At 37.3% G+C, this 19,809-nt stretch overlaps 1 protein-coding gene across 4 annotated transcripts in view; it reads left to right on the top strand.

The window, feature by feature from the left end:
• Positions 1–19,809, top strand: part of PDE4D (phosphodiesterase 4D) — a 1,544,760-nt gene that overhangs the window by 753,152 nt on the left and 771,799 nt on the right. Inside the window, exon 1 of one of the 4 annotated variants that reach the window (XM_004458834.4) lies at positions 12,281–12,938. The exons of the other annotated variants lie outside the window; for them this stretch is intronic. Within the exon in view, the coding sequence (XP_004458891.2) occupies positions 12,673–12,938 (266 nt within the window). The 5' untranslated portion in view covers positions 12,281–12,672. Of the gene's footprint in view, positions 1–12,280; positions 12,939–19,809 lie in introns of those variants that run through there. 4 annotated transcript variants of the gene reach the window in all.

Below are 19,809 nucleotides of genomic sequence, written 5' to 3'. Positions count from 1 at the left end.
TTAAGATACATGCTTCATTTCTGATGTCTTCTTTCTCTTCATCCAGACACAACCACTGCCTTTACAGCTAAAACTTAAAAATTATTAGGTGAGTTTTTCTTAGAAACAGCAAATTTTACAAATGAAGGGGCTCTCTCTGGTCATCCATTCTTTTACCACCATTTTCAGATAAGGAAACGGAGACGCAGAGAGTGACAAGTTTGCCTGAGGCCTTGGAACAAGTAATGGCAGAGTCAGGATGAGGCCAGCGTTCTTTCCCTCACACAGAGCTGTTTAGCTAAGGATGCTGCAGCAACACTACCGCTAGCCCAGATCCAGTGAGGTTACTAGTTTCGTTCTCATCTAGACCACTGATTTTGCTCAAGGCAAAAATTCTGCAAAATAGTAATATAATCCTGGCCAGGCATTTAACAAAATTGTATGCTAATATGTAAAAGAGGCAGTAGGGCAAGAAGGATAAAATGCTCAACACAATCAATCTTTATTATAAGAAAAACAATTTAAAACATATTTTGCTAAGTAGTGCCAGAACATTACTGAAAAGAAAAGGAAGTGAATGCTTTTTCTTTCTAAAATGCCTTGAATAACTTGTAGATATTGTCATCTTAGAGCTACTCCTGTGAAATTCTTGGTCAACTAAAATTATTAAAGTGCTGAAATTGAACATTGACTTAGAAGCAGAGTGAAACCTGTCTTCCACTTCGGTGACTTTTAATGATAGCTGTTCATGCTCTGCTTAATTTCTTCTACCCTAAAACCAGAAGATAGCTCTTGGGGGAAAAATAGCTTTGAAAATGAGTGCAGGGAAATTGATGGCAACATAAGGTTGTTTGAGGAAAAAATGTGGGAATTCAGACACTGTTGGAGGGAGTATAAATTGAATCAGTTGCTTTGGAGAACAGTTTGACAGTTTCTATTAAAATGCAAATATATATAACAGTGCTACTTCTGAAAAAAGAAAAAAAAACTTGGAATCTGTGCACAAGCAAGAGTTTGCACGGCTGTTCTTTGTGTGTAATAGTGGGAAACTGGAAACCTGAATGTTCATCTATTGGTGGAATGGCTAAATGAACTATGAAACAGCCATGCTATGGAATACCATGCAGCAGCTGAGAAGAATAAGGGAGATCTTTGTTGAGTGAAAAAAAGCAAGTTGCCAAATGATTGAATATGATGCTGTAAATTTTTTAAATTCTCACAAAACTGTAGTATATGTTTCTCTAAGCACACAATTATGCACAATTACTTTGAGATCTACAATTTAAATGTTTGATATGGACACTGATAGCCAAAATGGCTACTTAAGCGTAAATTAGCCAAATTAAATAAAACTTGATATTTCATTCCTTGGTTGCACTAGCCACATTTCAAGTGCTCAGTAGCCACGTGCAGCTAGTGTTACCTGTTTGGACAGCCTTGGTATTAAAGGATAAACACAGCTACTAACACGGTTACCTGTAGGGAGGCCTGAATTTGGGGATGGTGGTCTAGAAAGACGTTAGATATCTAGGTACCTTTGGAAAATGTTATGAGAATATATTATCTATTATTTAGATAATTTAAAGGTAATAATTTTTTTAAAAAACTGAAAGCATGCATAACAATGGGATTTCTAAAACATTTCAGATTATCTTCCTGGATCAGTGTCAATTGATTTGGATTCAGTATCTTTTTAGTCTGTTAACTGCCTAAATGCACAAAGAAAATTACTAGAGCAAACTATAATTTCCTCCCTTCCTTCCTTCAGCAAATATCTACTGAGCACTCACTATCTTCCAGGCATTTAAAGTACAAGGATCATGAGGCAATCACTGCCTAGATAGAAGCATTTTCTCCATGTATGCAACAAGAGGATTTCTTTTTCATATGCTTATTTTCCTTTGTAACTGATTAAATAATTACTGTTGGCCTCATGTGATGTTTACATAATTACAGACTACCAATGACGGTTATTAGATTCACTAGTACATATATTTTTATAATATTAGAATAGTAGTTATTCATATGTATTTTCTTAGGGCTAAAATAATTTCAGGAAAAAAAACAACAACAACTCAGATTGGTTTTCAATTTTAGCAATCATTCAGGCACCTCCAGGTCAAAATTGAAAGTACCAAAAAGAAAAGCAACTGCTTTTATGGTTATCCAGAGACTAAGAATAGGACTAAGGTGTATAGAGTTTATTGATGTACAACAAACACATTATTGATTAATTCTTTAGAAAATAGTTAGAAAGGTCAGTGGTGCAGTGGTACATCTTAATGGTAACTGTTCTTGGCAGTGCTCCATGCAGTCCAGTAAACTGGACTGAAAGCAAAGAACTGATCTTGTGTCTCTAGCTATACCACGATCAGCATCGCCAGTGTTCCCAGAACTTGGCATATAGTATCTGTCCAATGAAATACCTGTAAAATAATTAAATTATATCCAGAAAACAGTTTCTGAGTCAATAAAGTTTGCCTTATAATTTCAATTAACAGTGTAGCAGCAAAGAACTTCACCCTAGTTACAAGAGTTTTGTGTTTCAACTGCTAAATCTTTTGCCTCATCTTAAAAGTGTTGATCTAATTATAGCAAAGTTTGCCTCTAGAATTGAATTTTTAGAATATGTGTCCTTTTGAAAAAGCAATTTATGATTTTATTATTTATAATACTGTTATGTAATAAAGATTATTTAAAGGTATTATTTATTAAGGCAACAAATTTAAACATTGCACAAATGGGCAAGTATAAAGATACAGTACCACATGGGGTACAAGTGAACTACCTTCATTTACTTGACTTCAGTAGCCATCAATTCCTACATATTTTAGTGCAGGGATTCTTAACAAGGGGTCCATGAGCTTGAATTGAAATTCCCAAAAACGTTATTCTTGTGGGGACGTTTTGGCACGGGTGTGATGTATTTATTAAATAATACACAGTATAATGTGGACTTAGTAAGAGGTCCATGGTTTTCACCTGACTGGCAAAGGGGTCTGTGGGAAAAAAAGGTTAAGAGCCCCTGCTTTAGTGCCTGAATACCCCTGGGGAGATCCATGGATCATCATTAGCATTACCTGGGAGTTGTGAAAAGCAGAATCTCAAGACCTGCCCTGGACCTACTGAATCAGAATCTGCGTATTAGCAAGATTTCCAGGTGATTATTAGGCACATTAAAGTTTGGAAAGTCCTTGTCTAGATTTCAGTTGCCATTACACAGCTTCTCATCAACAGTGACATCTACTCCACTGTTTCTCTGGCACCTTAGCCTGTCTGCAACCTTCCAACCAACATGCTGTCTACAGCTGTAGCATTTAGACTCACAGCCCCAGCTCCCTCATAGCTTCTGCTAAGGTTATGATTTTTTGTGTCTAGAGATACACCAGTCCCAGAAGAGGATGGATTAACTTTTAGAGCAGAAGCATAACAATAACCGTGAGTCTAATGGAGGCTACACCTGGCCTCTCTTTCTGCTGGAAGCATTCTGTTTGACTGCCGTTTGGGAGAAACTAAACAAACAGGTCAGAAGCCTGGGGAAAATGCATATTATCTATGGGCTATATTTGTCATAAGTCAAGGTAAGTTTTCCTGGAAACAACTATCTCTAGAAACAATGGAGGATGTAGATGGGTTCTGAGCCAAACCAGTGTGACTTCATAAGTCACATTAGCATATTAAAACACTGAGAGATTTTGTAAGGAAACCTGTTTAATTGAGTTTACCCCAGGCCAATTTTTTGGGGGGGGAGGTACTGGGGATTGAACCCAGGACCTCATAACTTCATACATGGAAAGTGGGCACTCAGTCACTGAGCTACATCTCCTCCCCCCAGCCCAATATTTTTTAATTACAAAATGCTTTTTTTTTTTTTCCATGCAGCATTCATTAAAATTAGACAAAACAAGTTTTTGGTGGGACACAGTGAAATGTGAGTGTAGAGGTTCCTCTCAGAGCCTAAAGCTACTCTTTGGAGGTAAATTAAGTGCTGAAATTTTAGAAAATCTGACTTATTATGTAAGAGTGAATATACCTATCACTGCAATTTCACTACTTTACAAGTAAAACAATGCCTTGATTCCAAATATTAAATTAACTTAGGCATTTCTCTCCCACTCTATCTCCCAAGCTGTGACTCAGATGTCAGAACAATTTTTTTTACCTAGTTAGGGAAGGAATTTTAGAAGTTCCAGGGCCATAAAAACATCAGGGGGGTACCTGCTTTGTGCAGCATCCTCTTCTTTGCCATCTTCAATTACTTAAACATTGAATATGTCTTTTCTGTTTGTCTTTCTAAAGCCTCATCTGTGATATATGCTGTCACTGCACACCAGTGGAAGAGATCACGTTGCCTCAGGATGCACTTTTGATAATGCTTTTTCTTAAATCACAACTGGAACTTGCAATCAGAGATTAAGAACTGGCAAAATTGTAGGAGTTTAGACTGGAAAACTGAGTTCCCGAGAAGCTAAATGAAATTGTTCAAGATGACTTAGCTAGTTAATCTCAGACGTGGGAATAAAACTCTGGTTTTCATAATGCCGTCTGTAAAGTATCTCACATAAATTACTAGGGCTCCATGGTGTCCTTGCATTTAGGTATGAAAAAATGCTATGCTTAAAATAGGATTTTTACTTATGTGGAATCATTATTTAAGTATATTAAACTTTAGAAATTAAATGTACAGCTACAATTTAAACCTCTGAATGATGGACATTCTCAGTGAAACTAAGTTTTAGCATTTGCCTCATAAACACCATATCCAAAAATGAGAATGACTGAAGCAGATGCTATTGGTGAGGGTCAGTACAAGGCTGTTCAGTTGTATTATGCTAGTTTGTGAATGATTCTGAAAATCCTCTCTCAGGGTGGGGGGGGGGGAGTGGGCACAGAAACAGTGAGAGATGAGGAATGTGTTCTTGGGGTTGGGTTTTGAATAGATTGCTTATTGTGTTATTTTCCTCTGACCTTGGGATATATACTAGATTCCTTATCGAGTCTATTATGTAGACAAAGACAATAATAAACATATATTTGTCCTCATCAATTTTTATTATAAAAAAAATTTCTGTAGGTCTACCCAAGATCTTTTTATTTTATTTTTTTAATACTTTAGAGTACATAAATGCTATTTAAAAATATAGGGGATTCCGAAATGCCCAATTCCTACCCCTCCCACACTTTCCCACATTAAGAACTTCCTTCATTGGTGTGGTAATTTGTTACAATTGTAACATATTGGAGCATTGCCACTAAGCGTGGATTATAGTTTACCTTATAATTTATGCTCTGTCCCACACAATTTTGTAAGTTATTTGTCAGAGTAAATATTGCCTCAAATGGTGAAGCTCCTGAAGGCTCTGGAGACGTCCAGACACTGTAGCAGGAGTTTGATACCCTGCCAGTGGGCCCTACTTTGGAATTTACGCTCCCCAGTATGACAGAGTTGGACTCAGCTGTGGTTTCCTTACACATGGCTCTTCTGCTCCTTCTATCTGAACCTATAGTTATGACTAGAGTTGTTAGGTGTATGTCCAAGAGACCTAAATCTTTGGGCTGTCCATGTGCCAGCTGGGCCCCGAATCTCAACACAGTTGTGACACCTACTCTCCAGCTCATTGGACTCACTCAGGACAACTAACAAGGAGATGATGATGGGCAACTCCCATGCCAAGGTACAGAGAGAGTCTGCAACTGCAAGCAAGATAGTTCCATCCATCTGTCCCATGGGACCTAAGCCCTATCTCAGTTAGAGGTGGAGTGGGCATTCATCCCAGAACCTTCAGGATTGGGGAATGAACAATGGACTAGAGTAGACTTACTGTTATTCTAGTATAGACTTACTGTTATTCTAGCAATGGAAGAACTTTTATCACTGATGTGGAGGCAGTGGCCACCAGAAGTTCTGAGGGGAAGGAGAGGGAAAAATGCATATAATATGGGGGCATTTTCAGGACATTGGAATTGTACTGAATGACATTGCAATGATGGATACAGGCCATTATGTATTTTGTCATAATTTACCCAAGTTCTTTTGCATGATCACTGTCTATTTCTGTAATAAAATGAACACCCTGGGGGCATTTAGAGACCTTTTGCTATGAAGAAAATATTTGTCAGTCTCAAAAACACCATTATTAATGGGCATTGGTTGGGGTTTGAAATTATTTTTACTTCACTAAGTGTAACTGATGTTTTGTAGTGAGATTGTATCTACACATATCAAGCTATGCAAATTCATTTTGCTAAGAGTATCTTTATTAATGTGCTTACTTTTTTTTAATTACAAAGCAGTGTGTGCAGTCGTTACAAGCATGAGCTCTAGCTTGCAGTATACCTTTTAAAATCCTAAAGCTATCACTGACTGTTTATGACCTCGAGGAAATTAACTTCTTTAGTGCCTCAGTTATCTCAACTTTAAAATGATGGTAATAGTTACTGCATTAGAATGATTGTTGTGGTGATTAAATGAAGTAGTAAATGCAAGTTACTTAGGTATAGTGCATTTGTGTCTTACACATACGTCCTTTAGTTGGCTGGGAGATGAGCCACTGTAGATTTAGTAGGATATCATGGATTTTTGTTGTTGGCAAGTTGAAGGCAAAATGCTTGGCTATTCTGCTCTCTTGAGAGAAGACCCAGAAATAGGATACTATAATATGTAAACATTTTAGTGGCCATAAAAACCTATTTTCCTTATTGAAAATGGCTAATGTTAGGAAAGGGCATACAGGGGTTTCAGTTTAGCAAAGTAATCAGGAGGTATTTCTATCCTATTATTGAAGGGTTTTTTAAATGACTGTATCCAAAGGAAAGGAAAGACTCTTATGTGAATTGCATTGCATTTTTTTCTAAGTAGTAAAATGAACATGCTGTGTTAATGTTGCTGGTATAATTTGTGCTATATAAAATGTTAAGTTCTCTTTCAGATGAAATGTTGACTTCTATTTCAGTAGAAATCTCACTAGAATTTAGTTTTAGTCCAGAAACAAACCAAAAAAAAAACCCAAAAAACCAACCAAACAACAAAAAAAGCATTTATCTTGGGTTGAACTTTCATAATATGAATTGAGTTCAGAAAAATGCAATATCTCAAAATGTAACTCTAATATAAATTAAGTCAGATATATTGCTTTTTTCCAATAAACTATAGATACAGTACTTTTCTACATTAACAGCCTTGTGATTGTTAAGTAGCCTGGATCATACTTCATTGATGGTGTATTTAATTGATTTTGCTAAGAAAAATCTGATCTCTTTTTGACTTCTCCATTGACTTGCATACTCACATAAAGCCAGTAACAAATCCTTCCAATTCTTATTTTATTAAGCCCCTTTCTTCACAGATTTATATTGAATTGGAGCTGCTAAAATAAAGACCCTTCAGAACCTTCTTCAAATTATACTATGCATTGCCAAAAGATTAATCTTATTTAAGAGTCTCTACATAATCTTTATCCACTTCCCAAGTAAACTTTATGATTTTTTCATATGAAAAGGTCTCAAAATTGAACATCTTTTCCTACCTGGCTACCTATCTTCCCACAGCTATCTTTTTCTTATAGTTTTGCATATACCTTCTCTCTAGGCTCAATTCAAGCCCTGCTTTTTCTTTTGAGCTGTCTTTCATCCATCTAGACCATATTGGTCACTCCTCTAAACTCTTGAGGCACTGATTATCTTTGTTTTTAATTTGATATTCAGCATTTCTTTTCTTGTCTTTTGTTAGGGGGTGTTATATATGCCTTCTCTTTTCAACTAGATATTTTGTTTTTGTTCATTTCTGCCACTAGCCCAGCGCTTAACAAAGGTATAGTGGTGATGACCATGATTTGAGAAGCTCTGCTATATAATCTTTGGGTGTGCTTTTAGATATGGCATGATATAAAGTCTAAATGAAAAATAATCATGATACAAATTTAAAATTTAAATAACTTAACAAGATATAATTTGTTAAAAAAGAAAACTACCATGGAGCTTAATTTAAACTCTCACATATCAGACAAATTCAGGGGGTAGAGGAAAAAACTTCCAGAAATTCCACCTTAGGTGCCCTTACTTAACTACCATGCCTTTGCAAGAACGTCATGACTTGGCAGACTTCACGGGTTGTCCCGGTGTGTTCAGAGTGAAACCAAGGACAGTATTTTGTTAGATCAAATAGAAATACTATTTGCCATGTAATATCCTTAACAGGTTTTAAATATTGGATACCTTTCTCTTTTGGGGATGGTATGCAATAGAGTTGAAATAAGAGCTCCTGGTACCTTATAGGCCTGATTCAAATGCCAGTTCTGCCATTGCTGAACTATATGACCTTAGACAAGTTGTTAACCTCCTTATACTTCCATCTGTGAAATAGTGATAATGAAACATTCTCCCATAGCATTAAATAGTAAGTAATGTACAATGTCTGACACATAGTAGAAGTCCACTAAATGTAAATTCCGGTAAGTACCTTGTATAAGTAAGTAGTAGGTGTTTACTCTGTTCTAAATGCTATATGATGCTATATAATGGGTATTAACACATTTAATCCTTGCAGCATTCTTATGCAGTAACTATTGTTTTTGTTGTGGTGGTTATCACTATCATCATCATCATCATCATCTCTTTAACAGATAAGACACTGATCCACAGACAAGGGTTCAAGACAAGTTTTTTGGCTCTGAACAACATAACCTCTCACACTATCAGATGATTTCCATGGACTACATCCTATGGGCAATTTGAAAATCAATCTAAGTTCAACACTATTAATCTAACTAAAACATACAATGCATTCCATTGTCAAGTATAAATCATTTTAGTTTATCCCTTCTTTTGACTTAGCCACACCTTTGCTCCCCTTCAATTGTGGAAAATCCAGCCTTGCTTGTACTTATTTGGACAAGGGTACACTTTTCAATCTTTGTCCCAGAACCTGGGCCAAGTTTATGTCTTTCTGGTTTTACCACCTATGAATAATTAATTAAGCAAAATGTTTTCAGAGATTCTGCATAATCTAAGAAAAACAAGGTTTGAAAATCCACCAAAAGGTATCTAGGAAAACTTTTATGAGGTTAAGAGATATCATCTGCTGTTTTAGGCGTGGGTGACTTTGTGAAAACATTTCGCCTACTTTCCAATTTCCACTTGTTAAAACTTGAGGCCTTATTTGGCTGTCACTTACAGTACAGTGTTTCAGACAAGTTCCCAGCAGCTAATTTTAAAGAGATTCTATGAAAAAAGAAAGCTCTCTAGTGCTCCTGTTAGAAGAGACCCCCCTGACCCTTCGCATTCATTAGGAAGAAAATTGCCAGTCTTTCCAAACCTTGCTCATTTTGGGTGATCTTCAGATCTTTACAATCTGCATTTCTTAAGGCAGTGATTTGCAAGCATGATTTTGAAACACTGCAGGGGTTTTCTGGTTATTTCAAAGGAGTGGCAAAGAATTCTCAAAACAAAATTAATTTTTATTTTTACAAATCAGCACATTTGTCATATATCATTTGCAGGGTTCAGGAGGGTAATTGTAGATGTTAAGAAATTACACCAGTAAAGATAGGATATGAGCCCAAGCAAAGAGGCTTTCAAGGACCACTTCTACAACGGGATCCTTTAGCATCCACCAAACCAATGGGAGATTTGCAGAATGTCTTTGTTCAGTTTTAGTCTGTGTTTAGCCACACCCTCAATGCATTTTTAATAGCACATTGTTGTTTCTTATATTTTAGCTTACTTGTGATCAACAAAGCACCCAGGTTCTCTGAGTTTCCATGGACAAACCATTTATGAGACCAGCTTGTAAATATTTTACTCTTCCTAAGTGCCTCATCCAAAGTCACTGAAAGCAAGAAGTGGAACCTAGAATTTCTTGAAGTCCATGAATTCCCAATACATAGCCCATGCCATTCTTAGTAATTCAATTCCTTTACTCAGTCACAGAAAGTCACCTTTCTCTACTTAGAGCCATCCTTTTAAATATCTCCAGCTTCCTTGCTCCAATAGGGGTACTTCGGCTACATTAAAAAAATTTTTTTTGCTTCATCTTTATTAATTATATTTTGTGAAAACAAATTTATGCATTCAATATGGTTATCTCATTTAATATTCATACAGTAAGTATGTTTCCTTAAGGTACAGTATGCTAAAAGACAATGATGTATAGTCCTGTTGCCTCAGGTGAAAATGTCTTAAGACACTAGTTTCATTAGAAACGGAAGTTAATCAAATCTTTCGCTAAGTTTCTTTGTGTCAATTGTTTTTGCACTTGTCATCTATCTGCTCTTCTAGACTATAAGCTCCCTAGGGGCAGGAAGAGCATCAAGTTAATCTTTAAATACTCTAGAACACTCATTATAGTACCTGATACAAAACAAGGCCGCCCAAATATTTGTTGAATAGAACTGAATATTCTGAAAGTGGGAAAATTTTCTAAATTACTTTTTTTGCCATGCCAGGAGCAATTGGTTTATTATATCCTAGTTCTCATTTTATCCTATTAACTGATTGTTTTTTGTTTTGTTTTTTATTGCTAAGAATCTGAACAGATTTTATATCTGCTGATTACTGGGTTTCTTTGGTCACAAAACTTGTTCATTTCATCTTTATTACATTTGCAGGTGCTAGTCCCTCAACCTAAAGTGCATTTCTTTTTTACCTTCCTTTCCATTAATTTTTTACACCCCACCCCCCTCCTGCTTCACTGCAGTTAGAGTTCCCACAGCGCTATGCACACCATTTTCATTGTATTTCTGCACCTAGTTATATCACTTTCTAGGTGTTTTCTAAGTGTTTTAGAGTCTTTTCCTTAGCATTGTTCAAGCTTTGTCATTAAATTACAAGCTCCTCGAGGGCTGGCATTGCATAGCTGTTTTACACAACTCCTAATACAGTTGTCAGCCCCTTACTCTACAAAAATTTTGTTGCTGCTTACCAGTGACATTATTTGTATGCATTTTAATTCACCAAGGGACTTTGGCACTATTGTACAATAATCCTTCAGGAATAAGAAACACACCCTGATTTTTAACAGTTTGAATATTGCAAACAGATTTTCAGATTAAGTTGTGGTCCTCCTGTCCCAGGGAGTTGTCATAGGAACACTGACTGGAGAGATGGACTGAGTGGTTGACCATGTGCTTCTGTAAATAGAACCTCAGAGTATTCTTTTCTGTAACCTTTTTAAAAGCAAGGAATTGAAACATATGATGGAGCAACCAGAGAGGGAGATAGGAGAAATTTTTTAAATTGACCTAATAGTAATCATAAAAACCAAAATAATAATAATAGAACCACACTATTGCAGTTTCCATTTTATCTTGATTCATTTCCTAAGCCCATGTTAAGTTATTGAGTTTATTTAAAATATATTTAAAAATCTTAGATCCTGAGAAATGTGATTTGATTTCAATCCTGAACTGTCTGTAGCATCATTAGGCTGCTCCAACATCCCTATTCAGAGACTTCAATGGGTCTTATCACTTTATTGGATTTTTTTTTTTTTTGCCATTAGTAAAATAAATAGGCAAGGAATAATTTTTCCTCTTTTATTTAAACAGTGTCTGAATAAGCTTCTTGAAGCTAGAAAAGCACATTAATCATAAATGAAAAAAAAGGGGGGGAGTTGTCCTGGTGTGGAAAGAGTGGTCATAAATTTTGGAAAATTTTAAACGAAATTATTTTTCATTAAAAACGGCAAAGGAAATGGAAAGCTGGACATTATCTCTTTTTATAGTTCATTCATATAAAACTATATAAGCAATAACTGAAACTTTAAAATCATTGATTGTTACATACTTTTATGAAAATAATCAGCTCCCATGGAAGGTCATTGTATACTAGTTTAAATGCAAAGAGTAAACAATACTATTTGTCAGTTTCAATAGTGTTGTTCTGTGCTTCCAAATGGTCATAATTAGCCAAGTGGTAGGACACAAAGGTAAACTATAATGTTCTTAATTTGTAGCATTTTGAAGCCTTTCTTTGGTTTCTAGCTCAGGGTGGGTGGGGGGTGGGGGGGCTGTACATTTTATTCTTTTGGGATTTGTCTTCTAAGGTTCATCACATTGAATTTAGCAAGCAGGGAAATATTTCTCCTTGTCTAACAATGCGTGTTTATTCGTCCCTTATAAACAAAGAAGCAAAGCGCTACCAATTTTCTTTTATGAACGTAGACTGTAGGCAGATAAATAGCCCTTGTGGGAGAGGAAGGTCAAGTTCAAAGTTTTTCTTTCCTTTGGATTCAGAAATAAGCAAATAGACTAGCCAAACGGCAGCGCTGCAGGCATCTGATGGTTAAGCCCTCCCCCCAGGACTTTTTATGTACATAAGCACAAGTCAGTGGAGCAGCTGCAGCGCATTAGTTCCAATAGTTTAACAGCCTGCTTTGTAGCGCTGACAAAAGCCGTGCTAGAGCATTCCCTCCATGTTCCTCTGCCATGCGAGCTCGTCAGTGATCTTTGGCAAGGGGATCCAGAGAGGACGGGTGACGTTTAATAGGCTTCCGCGGAGGAGTGTGCGTGCCTCGTGGACAACCAGCTCCATCTCCACGGAGGGACTGAGGGAGGCGAACGCATGGACTAATCGCAGCTGGATTCGACTTGCGTCCCTGGACATTTCCCCGGACGCTGAGCGAGGGAATCACTGGAAAGAGGCCAAGGAACCACGCTGCCCTGGATTGTTGCCAACTGTACAAAGTTGACGGGGAAAATGGCTCAGCAGACGACAAGCCCGGACACCTTAACAGTACCTGAAGTGGATAATCCGCATTGTCCAAACCCGTGGCTGAACGAAGATCTTGTAAAATCCTTGCGGGAAAACCTGTTGCAGCATGAGAAGTCCAAGACAGCAAGGAAATCGGTTTCTCCTAAGCTCTCTCCAGTGATTTCTCCGAGAAATTCCCCCAGGCTCCTGCGCCGGATGCTTCTCAGTAGCAACATCCCCAAACAGCGGCGTTTCACGGTGGCACACACATGGTAAGGTTGCAGGGAACACGAAAATGGTGGCAGTGGTTTCTGCCCCCCGCCCCGCCTTCAACTTTGAGGGGTAGGGGGAGAATCATCGTCATGCCTCACGTGTGATTTATGGAAAGGGATCTCCCTTAACAATAAATCCTACCTATGTCCAAGTCAGGGCAGGAATCCCTGAGATCTGTAATAGGAGTGGTTGAGGGGGTGGTTCTCAAAGTTCAATTCCTAAGGCAAGTTCCTACAAGAAAATTGGATTCCAGATGTCAAATTAGAATGTAGTTTTGCTCCCATACTGTGTGGCAGTGTGTCTTTGATTTCTTAGGCTAATTTCTCATCCAGGTCCTCCAAACCCCGGGAAGGAAGGGAGGAGGATCAGTTTGCTCTCTTTTCTGCATGATTCCCAGTTGAATGAGATGTGGATATGTGTGTACTGTGTGTAATGGTGAGCCTGCGGAAAGCCCCTCGTCCCTACCAAGAATTTAATATATTTATAAGCTCCAAAACACCTTTCCAAAAGAAAGAAGAAAGGGATTGGGGAAACTGCACGAAGTTGCAGGCTGGTACTTAATCATACTGTTGTTTTCTTTGATTTTGGAGAGTTTGAATGTTTTGCCAATATTTCTCTCTTTAATGAATTTTTTATCTGCCTGATAAGGGGCAAACTTGTTTTATTTATATGTTTCCATGTATTTTACTACAGGATTTCTTGGTATTTTCTGGGTTTGTTATAACCAGTGTCATGAGCTTATTATGGAGTTTCTGCCTGAGAACAGGCATGCTGGGCTGTGATCAGGGAGAGAGAGATCTGTCATGAGCACTTGCTTAATTTTACGTAGTAGTGGGTTCTGTGCATTACCTCCACATTTTGGTAAAAGAATACATTCTGATAAAGTGAACTTGGCAAATTTCAAGTGTAACAAAGAGAACAAGAGTAAGCTTGCTGGTTGAGAAACAGACTGAATGATTTTTATACAATTTTTTCCATAGTAGACCAGAGTATGCTAGGAATGGAAAAAACAGAAACAATATTTTTAGGAAGGAAGTAGGAAGCAGAGAGGATCAAATTCTAAACTAGTGACGCCAGCCATATCAAGGAAGGATTAATGCTGTATTTGAAAGTAGATCAAGAGGGAATTTGAAGGCATGTCACACGCAAGGAAATGCCTTCTATCAGAATTTTAAATAGCTGGATTTCTGATAGGGAAGTGTTCTTATTGTCCCCAAGATTTCAACAACTAGGTGGCATTTCTGAGTTTAGTTAGAAATACTATTCCTAGAGGAGTGTGACAACTTAAATTTTTTAGTATTAAAGAAATTATGGAAAAAATTATTGATGACTTCTCTCTGAAGAAGGTGCTGAAAAATTTGTCAGATACAAGCACTGAATGAAAGAAAGGCAGAGAAAATCATTGAGAGATGTTCTCAGGAAGAGGGATGGCATAAGACAGAGCATCAGGTGCCGAAACAGGACAGCAGGCTTGAATATTTACAAACCAGAATTTTGGTTCCCAATGTCCCTTTTGGTTAACCTGCTTTATTAGTATAGCTCCTTAATTGTACCTACCACTGAATAGGTGAGTCTTAACTTCTTGCTTTCTGTCTGAGTGAAGCAACCTAGAGTTCAACTGAAGGTTATCTGAACTATTTGGACATTTCGAGATGTGAGGAAGGCAGGAAATCGTACAGGCTTTCTTCTAAAATTTCTGGTACTTCCTTTTCTGGTGCTTTTGGAGAACCTCCAAGAGCAGTGTTTCTAATGATATTTCGTTTTGGTTTGTTGGGTCTCAATCACATTGGAGAGGCGTAAAGAGAGCAATATAAATATAAAAGAAAAATCATGGTATTGATTCTCAGTAACTCAGAAGAAGTAGCTTCCCTCGTGAACTAAAACCATCCGGTATGGGAGTCAGAAAGAATATCTCACCTTTTCCAAATTGGTTCAGTGTGCCCCAAGACTTTCATGATATCTATAATATACACAGGAATCTTTTGGCAAATGTCATTCTGGTTGTGCTTTCACAATTTGTACTAAGCACGAATACAGAAATTTTACAAATTATTTCAAGTGGTTCTGATGGATTAGATATATTTTTTTGCCATCTAAAATGTTGCTATGACCACCATGCTCAATCCCTCTGCTCTTAAATTATCGGTCATTTCAACTCATGTCTTGTTTGTTCCTGCCTCAGAATGTTGGTTCGTGCTCCTGCCTGCACCTGGAAGTCCCTTTCTATTTAATGCGTATACAGTTAATACCTACTGAGTCCAAAGTGTTTAGTTTGTACCTACTGATTACAACGTTGAATAAGAGGCATTCCTTAATTTCAAATAATTTAGACCCTAGTAGAAAAAAATAATATTGGAAGTTATCTGTTTTAATTAAGGAAATGCTGTACAAAGTATTCCCCATATCTCAGTGGGTTAACACAGTGAATGTTTATTTCTTGTTTCTGCCCTTGTGCGCAGGGAGTCTACCCTAGGGTACTTTGGGGACCCGGGATCCTAAAGTTTTGTGTCCAATATTTGTAACAAATGATTTCCAAGATTGCCGGTTTTAGCTGAATCAGGCAAAAAGAGCAGAGAGGTTGGCACGTAGATGTATTCACATCAGTTATACTCTGTCCCCTTGGCTAGAACTCAATCCTCTGGCCTTATCTAACTGCAAAGATGACAGGGAAATGTGTCAGCTCCATTCCCAAGAATAAGGGGAAACAGTTCTAGTGAACAGCTAGCCTGTCTTGTCACAGCACGTTAATGAGTGCCTGATCCACTCTCTATGCTAGAGTTGAATTGGTAGAATAACATCTATGAGGACCAATACTTTCATCTCTCTGTAGCCTTTGGGTAAGGATCACACAGAAACATCTCTATTTTTGACATGTCTAGTGATTACAAAGTCCTTGTTCGTATACTGCTGATGTCTCCTTTCTTGTAACTGTCACCTGTAGATCAGGATCTGCTTTGTGGGTCTGTGCTCTCTTCCATATTACAACCCTTCATGCAGAAGGCTCCAAGTAACCTACCCATCTTGGTTAATCTTGGTATGCCTTTGCTTAGCATGCTGGCTGGCACATGGAGGATGCTTAATATTTGCTAAATGAATCCATTAACCAATATTCTCAGCCTGTTATCATGCTTTCTAAAAAGCCTTCTCTTTTCTTAACTAAACACCCACCATTATTTTACCTTTATTTGTTGTAGTTGCCAGGTTCATCCTGGTTGTTCTTATCTAGACTTCATTTGGGTTGTCACGGTCCATTTAAAGAGTAGCGTACTAAGTTGACACAGTACTTCAGGAGCTATCTGACTCGTTCTGAGAGCATCTGAGCGGTCAGAAGGCAGATGGCAGATTGCTAAATTCAAATTCTGACTTTTTATCTACTAGTTGTGTGATTTTGGACTCGTTACTTAACTATCATGTGCCTTGTTTTCCTCTTTTGCCCAATTTTCCTGGGAGTATTTGGTGTGGCTTGTTGAGTAAGATTATATATAAATTAATGTGTATTGTATAGTAGTTGGCACTTAGTGAGTGTTATTATTAACTAATATTTCCCTTATTATGCAGTATGTGCACATTAATCCAGCCTTGGTCTGCACAAACGTTAAGGATCATGTTTAAACTTTTAGTTGTTCCCACTGTCAGTTGTTTGTGGATAGACTGAAATGATAATATATGTGAAGAGACCAGTTTATTGCATGAGTTCAAAGGAATGTTGAGTGTATGCCGGTTTCATGATTATAGGAAAAGAAAGGCAGAAAATAACGATATTGCCGAGGCATACGCTTAGGACTTGGTGACTCTGCTCTGCCTACCCCAATTCCATACAGCTTTCAGGCTCCCTGCTCTTCCTGAGAGCTCCCTCCTCTTGCCTGAATTCAAAGTAATAGGATGCTGCTTCATGTTTCTGTAGCACTTCTTAACTGCAAGTCTTTCACTGCTTATTAGTAATAATTATTATCCTGGCTAGTATTTCATAAACACTTTCATTGTGTCTGGCAGTGTGTGCCAGGATTAGAACCCTCTCATGCCCATGCTCTTCACCACTCTGTTTTACCACATTTACATAACATATAACTCCTCAGATTTAAGTGATTATAGGACTAATGGGAGTTTTCTCCTTCAATAAATTATAAGTACCTTGAGGCTAGGGACTACAACTAATGTATCTGAATATTTCCCCAAATGAAAATGTGATGACTTGTCTAATTTATTTCCAGTAGATGTGTGTTGAATTTTAAAATATTATAAACCTAACCTAAGAAGAGAGGTCCACTAAGGAAAATAATATCATATGCGTTACAACCTCAACTTCATCCATTTTTGAAATGATCATTGAGGGTCATTCTCCAAAATCCATCCCACTACAGATATATAGCCCAATCCAGTCCAGTCCAGTCTAATCATATTGGTCTTATTTTTCTTGGAGTGATTGGATTGGCAATGGGCATTTGAGCAATTCTAGCCAATAAGAGGTGAAAAGAGAGGCTACAGTGGGACTTCTGAGAAAGGCTCTCCTTATTCTCAGGAAACATTGAAAGAGTCCTCATTCTTCCTCTCCCCAATAATGTATATAGACTGCATGTCAGGGAGGACTAGGCCATCCTGCCATGAGTCATAGACTGTAGCCTACAGTATGGATGGCAGAGCTGAGACTCAGTAAGAGCCTGTGTCCTTGATAACATTATAATGTTATTGACAGTTGTGCTACCCATCCTAGTTCTAAAATTCTGCTTTGTCCTGCTACTGTTTAATTGGATCATAGCAGAAAGCTACCCTAATACTACTGGTTGGAGATCACAAAGGATTTCTGTGGTACATAAAGTGGTACGAACAGGAAGGTCCCACATCATGAATGAGTGTTTCAGATGATGATAACATGGATGTGTAGAGAGACACAAATGCATGTGTTTACAGATATAAAACACTTAATTCATATGTACATTAGAACACGTTTGCCTTTTGTAAAAAGAACAGCTAATTGTGCTATTTCTTTTCCCTTTCCGTGACCTTTCTAAGTCACAACTCGGGCATCAGTACAATAGTTGGTTTGTAAAGCTCTGGGCCTGAGCTCATTGCTCTGATTTCCTACACATGACAAATGGTCTTCGGCCAGCTCAGGACTGTGCTGTTGATGGCCCACTTTTTCTTTAATGCCAACCTCCTGGATAGGGAGTTTCTTTTGCGTGATGATAAAACTTGAGTAGATGCCAACAATTTACAGGCCTATTCTTTTGCATAAATTATGTAGATCTGAACAATACAGGGGAATTCCATTTGTAATTGTAAATGTTAACCTGAAGCCCTTGGCCTTTGGAGATGGTGATATGACATTGGTGTCTACAGTGTTTTCATTTCAATGTGGACTCTGATTTCCTCTGAAGTCTGCAGGAACTTCCAGATCATCGGGGAAATCTTTGGTGAAGAAAGCTCAACTTTCAATGTTAGTTTATATCAGGAAAATCAAACAGGAAATTCATTATATTTTTCAGATTTTCTCTGAAATGTGAATGTCACACACATTTCCTTTGGGCCAGGCCTAAATAAAATTAGAAGGTAGAATTGCTAATTTTCAGTCTTTGGGAACATAGTTATTGTTTGGTCATCCTTAAGTCACAAAAGCTCAGATATTTTACTGCGTATCCTTTTTAAAAGAAATATTTTTATCATTTAAAAAAATTATATAGGTCCTTTATATTTTTTAATATAAATCTGTATATCCAACACCTGGATATTTAAGTGCCAATATTTTGTCGTTATTTGCATCAGTTTATTTTTTAAAAGAATGAAATGCTATAGGGACTGCTAAGGCCATCACCCATCCAATTATCCTTCCCAGATCTAACCGCAATCCTGAAGTCGATGTGTTTTACCTTCTATGTCTTTATCCTTTTACTCTGTTTGTGCCCTGTTTTGTGCATTTACCATTTCCTAACTGTGTTTGTGTGTATGTATGTGTGTGTATACCCTTTTGCAACATGCTCTTTTGCACTTCACATTATGGTGGTTTAGCTGCATTGATATATATAAAACTGACTCAACCATGTAAACTATTGTACAGTATATATATTTTTGGCTCTAGAAAGCCAGATGTTTACCAAGTCTTATAATATCGATACTATATTTTTCTCTATCAGACTTCAAAATTTGTGAATGTGTAGTAACAGTGAAAAACATTGAGTCATTTAACCATAATGAAGATGAAGATGCAATTTCCTGAATCTTAGAGTAAATTTAGGCCATATATTGCTACTTTGGGTATATTAACCATTAAAAACTAATATTAATGTTAGTAGTAAGCAATAAGATTCCTCAGGTGTGGTCATTTATGTAAGCATTTTTATAAATACATTCTTTAAATTCAAATGTGATAAAATCCAAATGTGATTTTCCAATAGAAATAATATCATAGCGAAGATTACATTTTTGATTAAGGACTAGAAGAGAAAACTTCCAGAGATACCAAGCATTTTCATCTTACATTGTACTTTATAAACTTAATGGAGTGAAGTGTTGTAGAGTATATATAAGTGAAATTAGGCAGTAGGTTTTCTTTGAGTCCAGATATTAAGCAAATGCCTTATTTTCATAATTCCTCTATATGTATGTTTTTGTTTATTTGTTTTCATTTGTTTGTTTTTTGTTACAGGGGGCCAGAGATTGAACTTGGGACCTTATGTGTTGGAAGCTGGTAGTCAGCCACTGAGTCACAGCAGTTACCCTGAGTTGGCCCCTTTGCTTGTTTTACTTGTTGCTTGTTTTTGTTTTTTCCAAGAGGCACTGGGAACCAAAGCTGGGGCCTCCCATGTGGGAGGTGGGCACTCAACTGCTTGAGCCACATCTGCTCCCCCTGTATGTGTATTTTTAATTACAGCATAT

This window comes from Dasypus novemcinctus, chromosome 2, assembly GCF_030445035.2.
Source record: "Dasypus novemcinctus isolate mDasNov1 chromosome 2, mDasNov1.1.hap2, whole genome shotgun sequence".
In the NCBI taxonomy this organism is placed as follows: domain Eukaryota; kingdom Metazoa; phylum Chordata; class Mammalia; order Cingulata; family Dasypodidae; genus Dasypus; species Dasypus novemcinctus.
The sequence above is the reverse complement of the archived record's forward strand: the minus strand, read 5'-3'. Positions and strand labels throughout refer to the sequence as shown.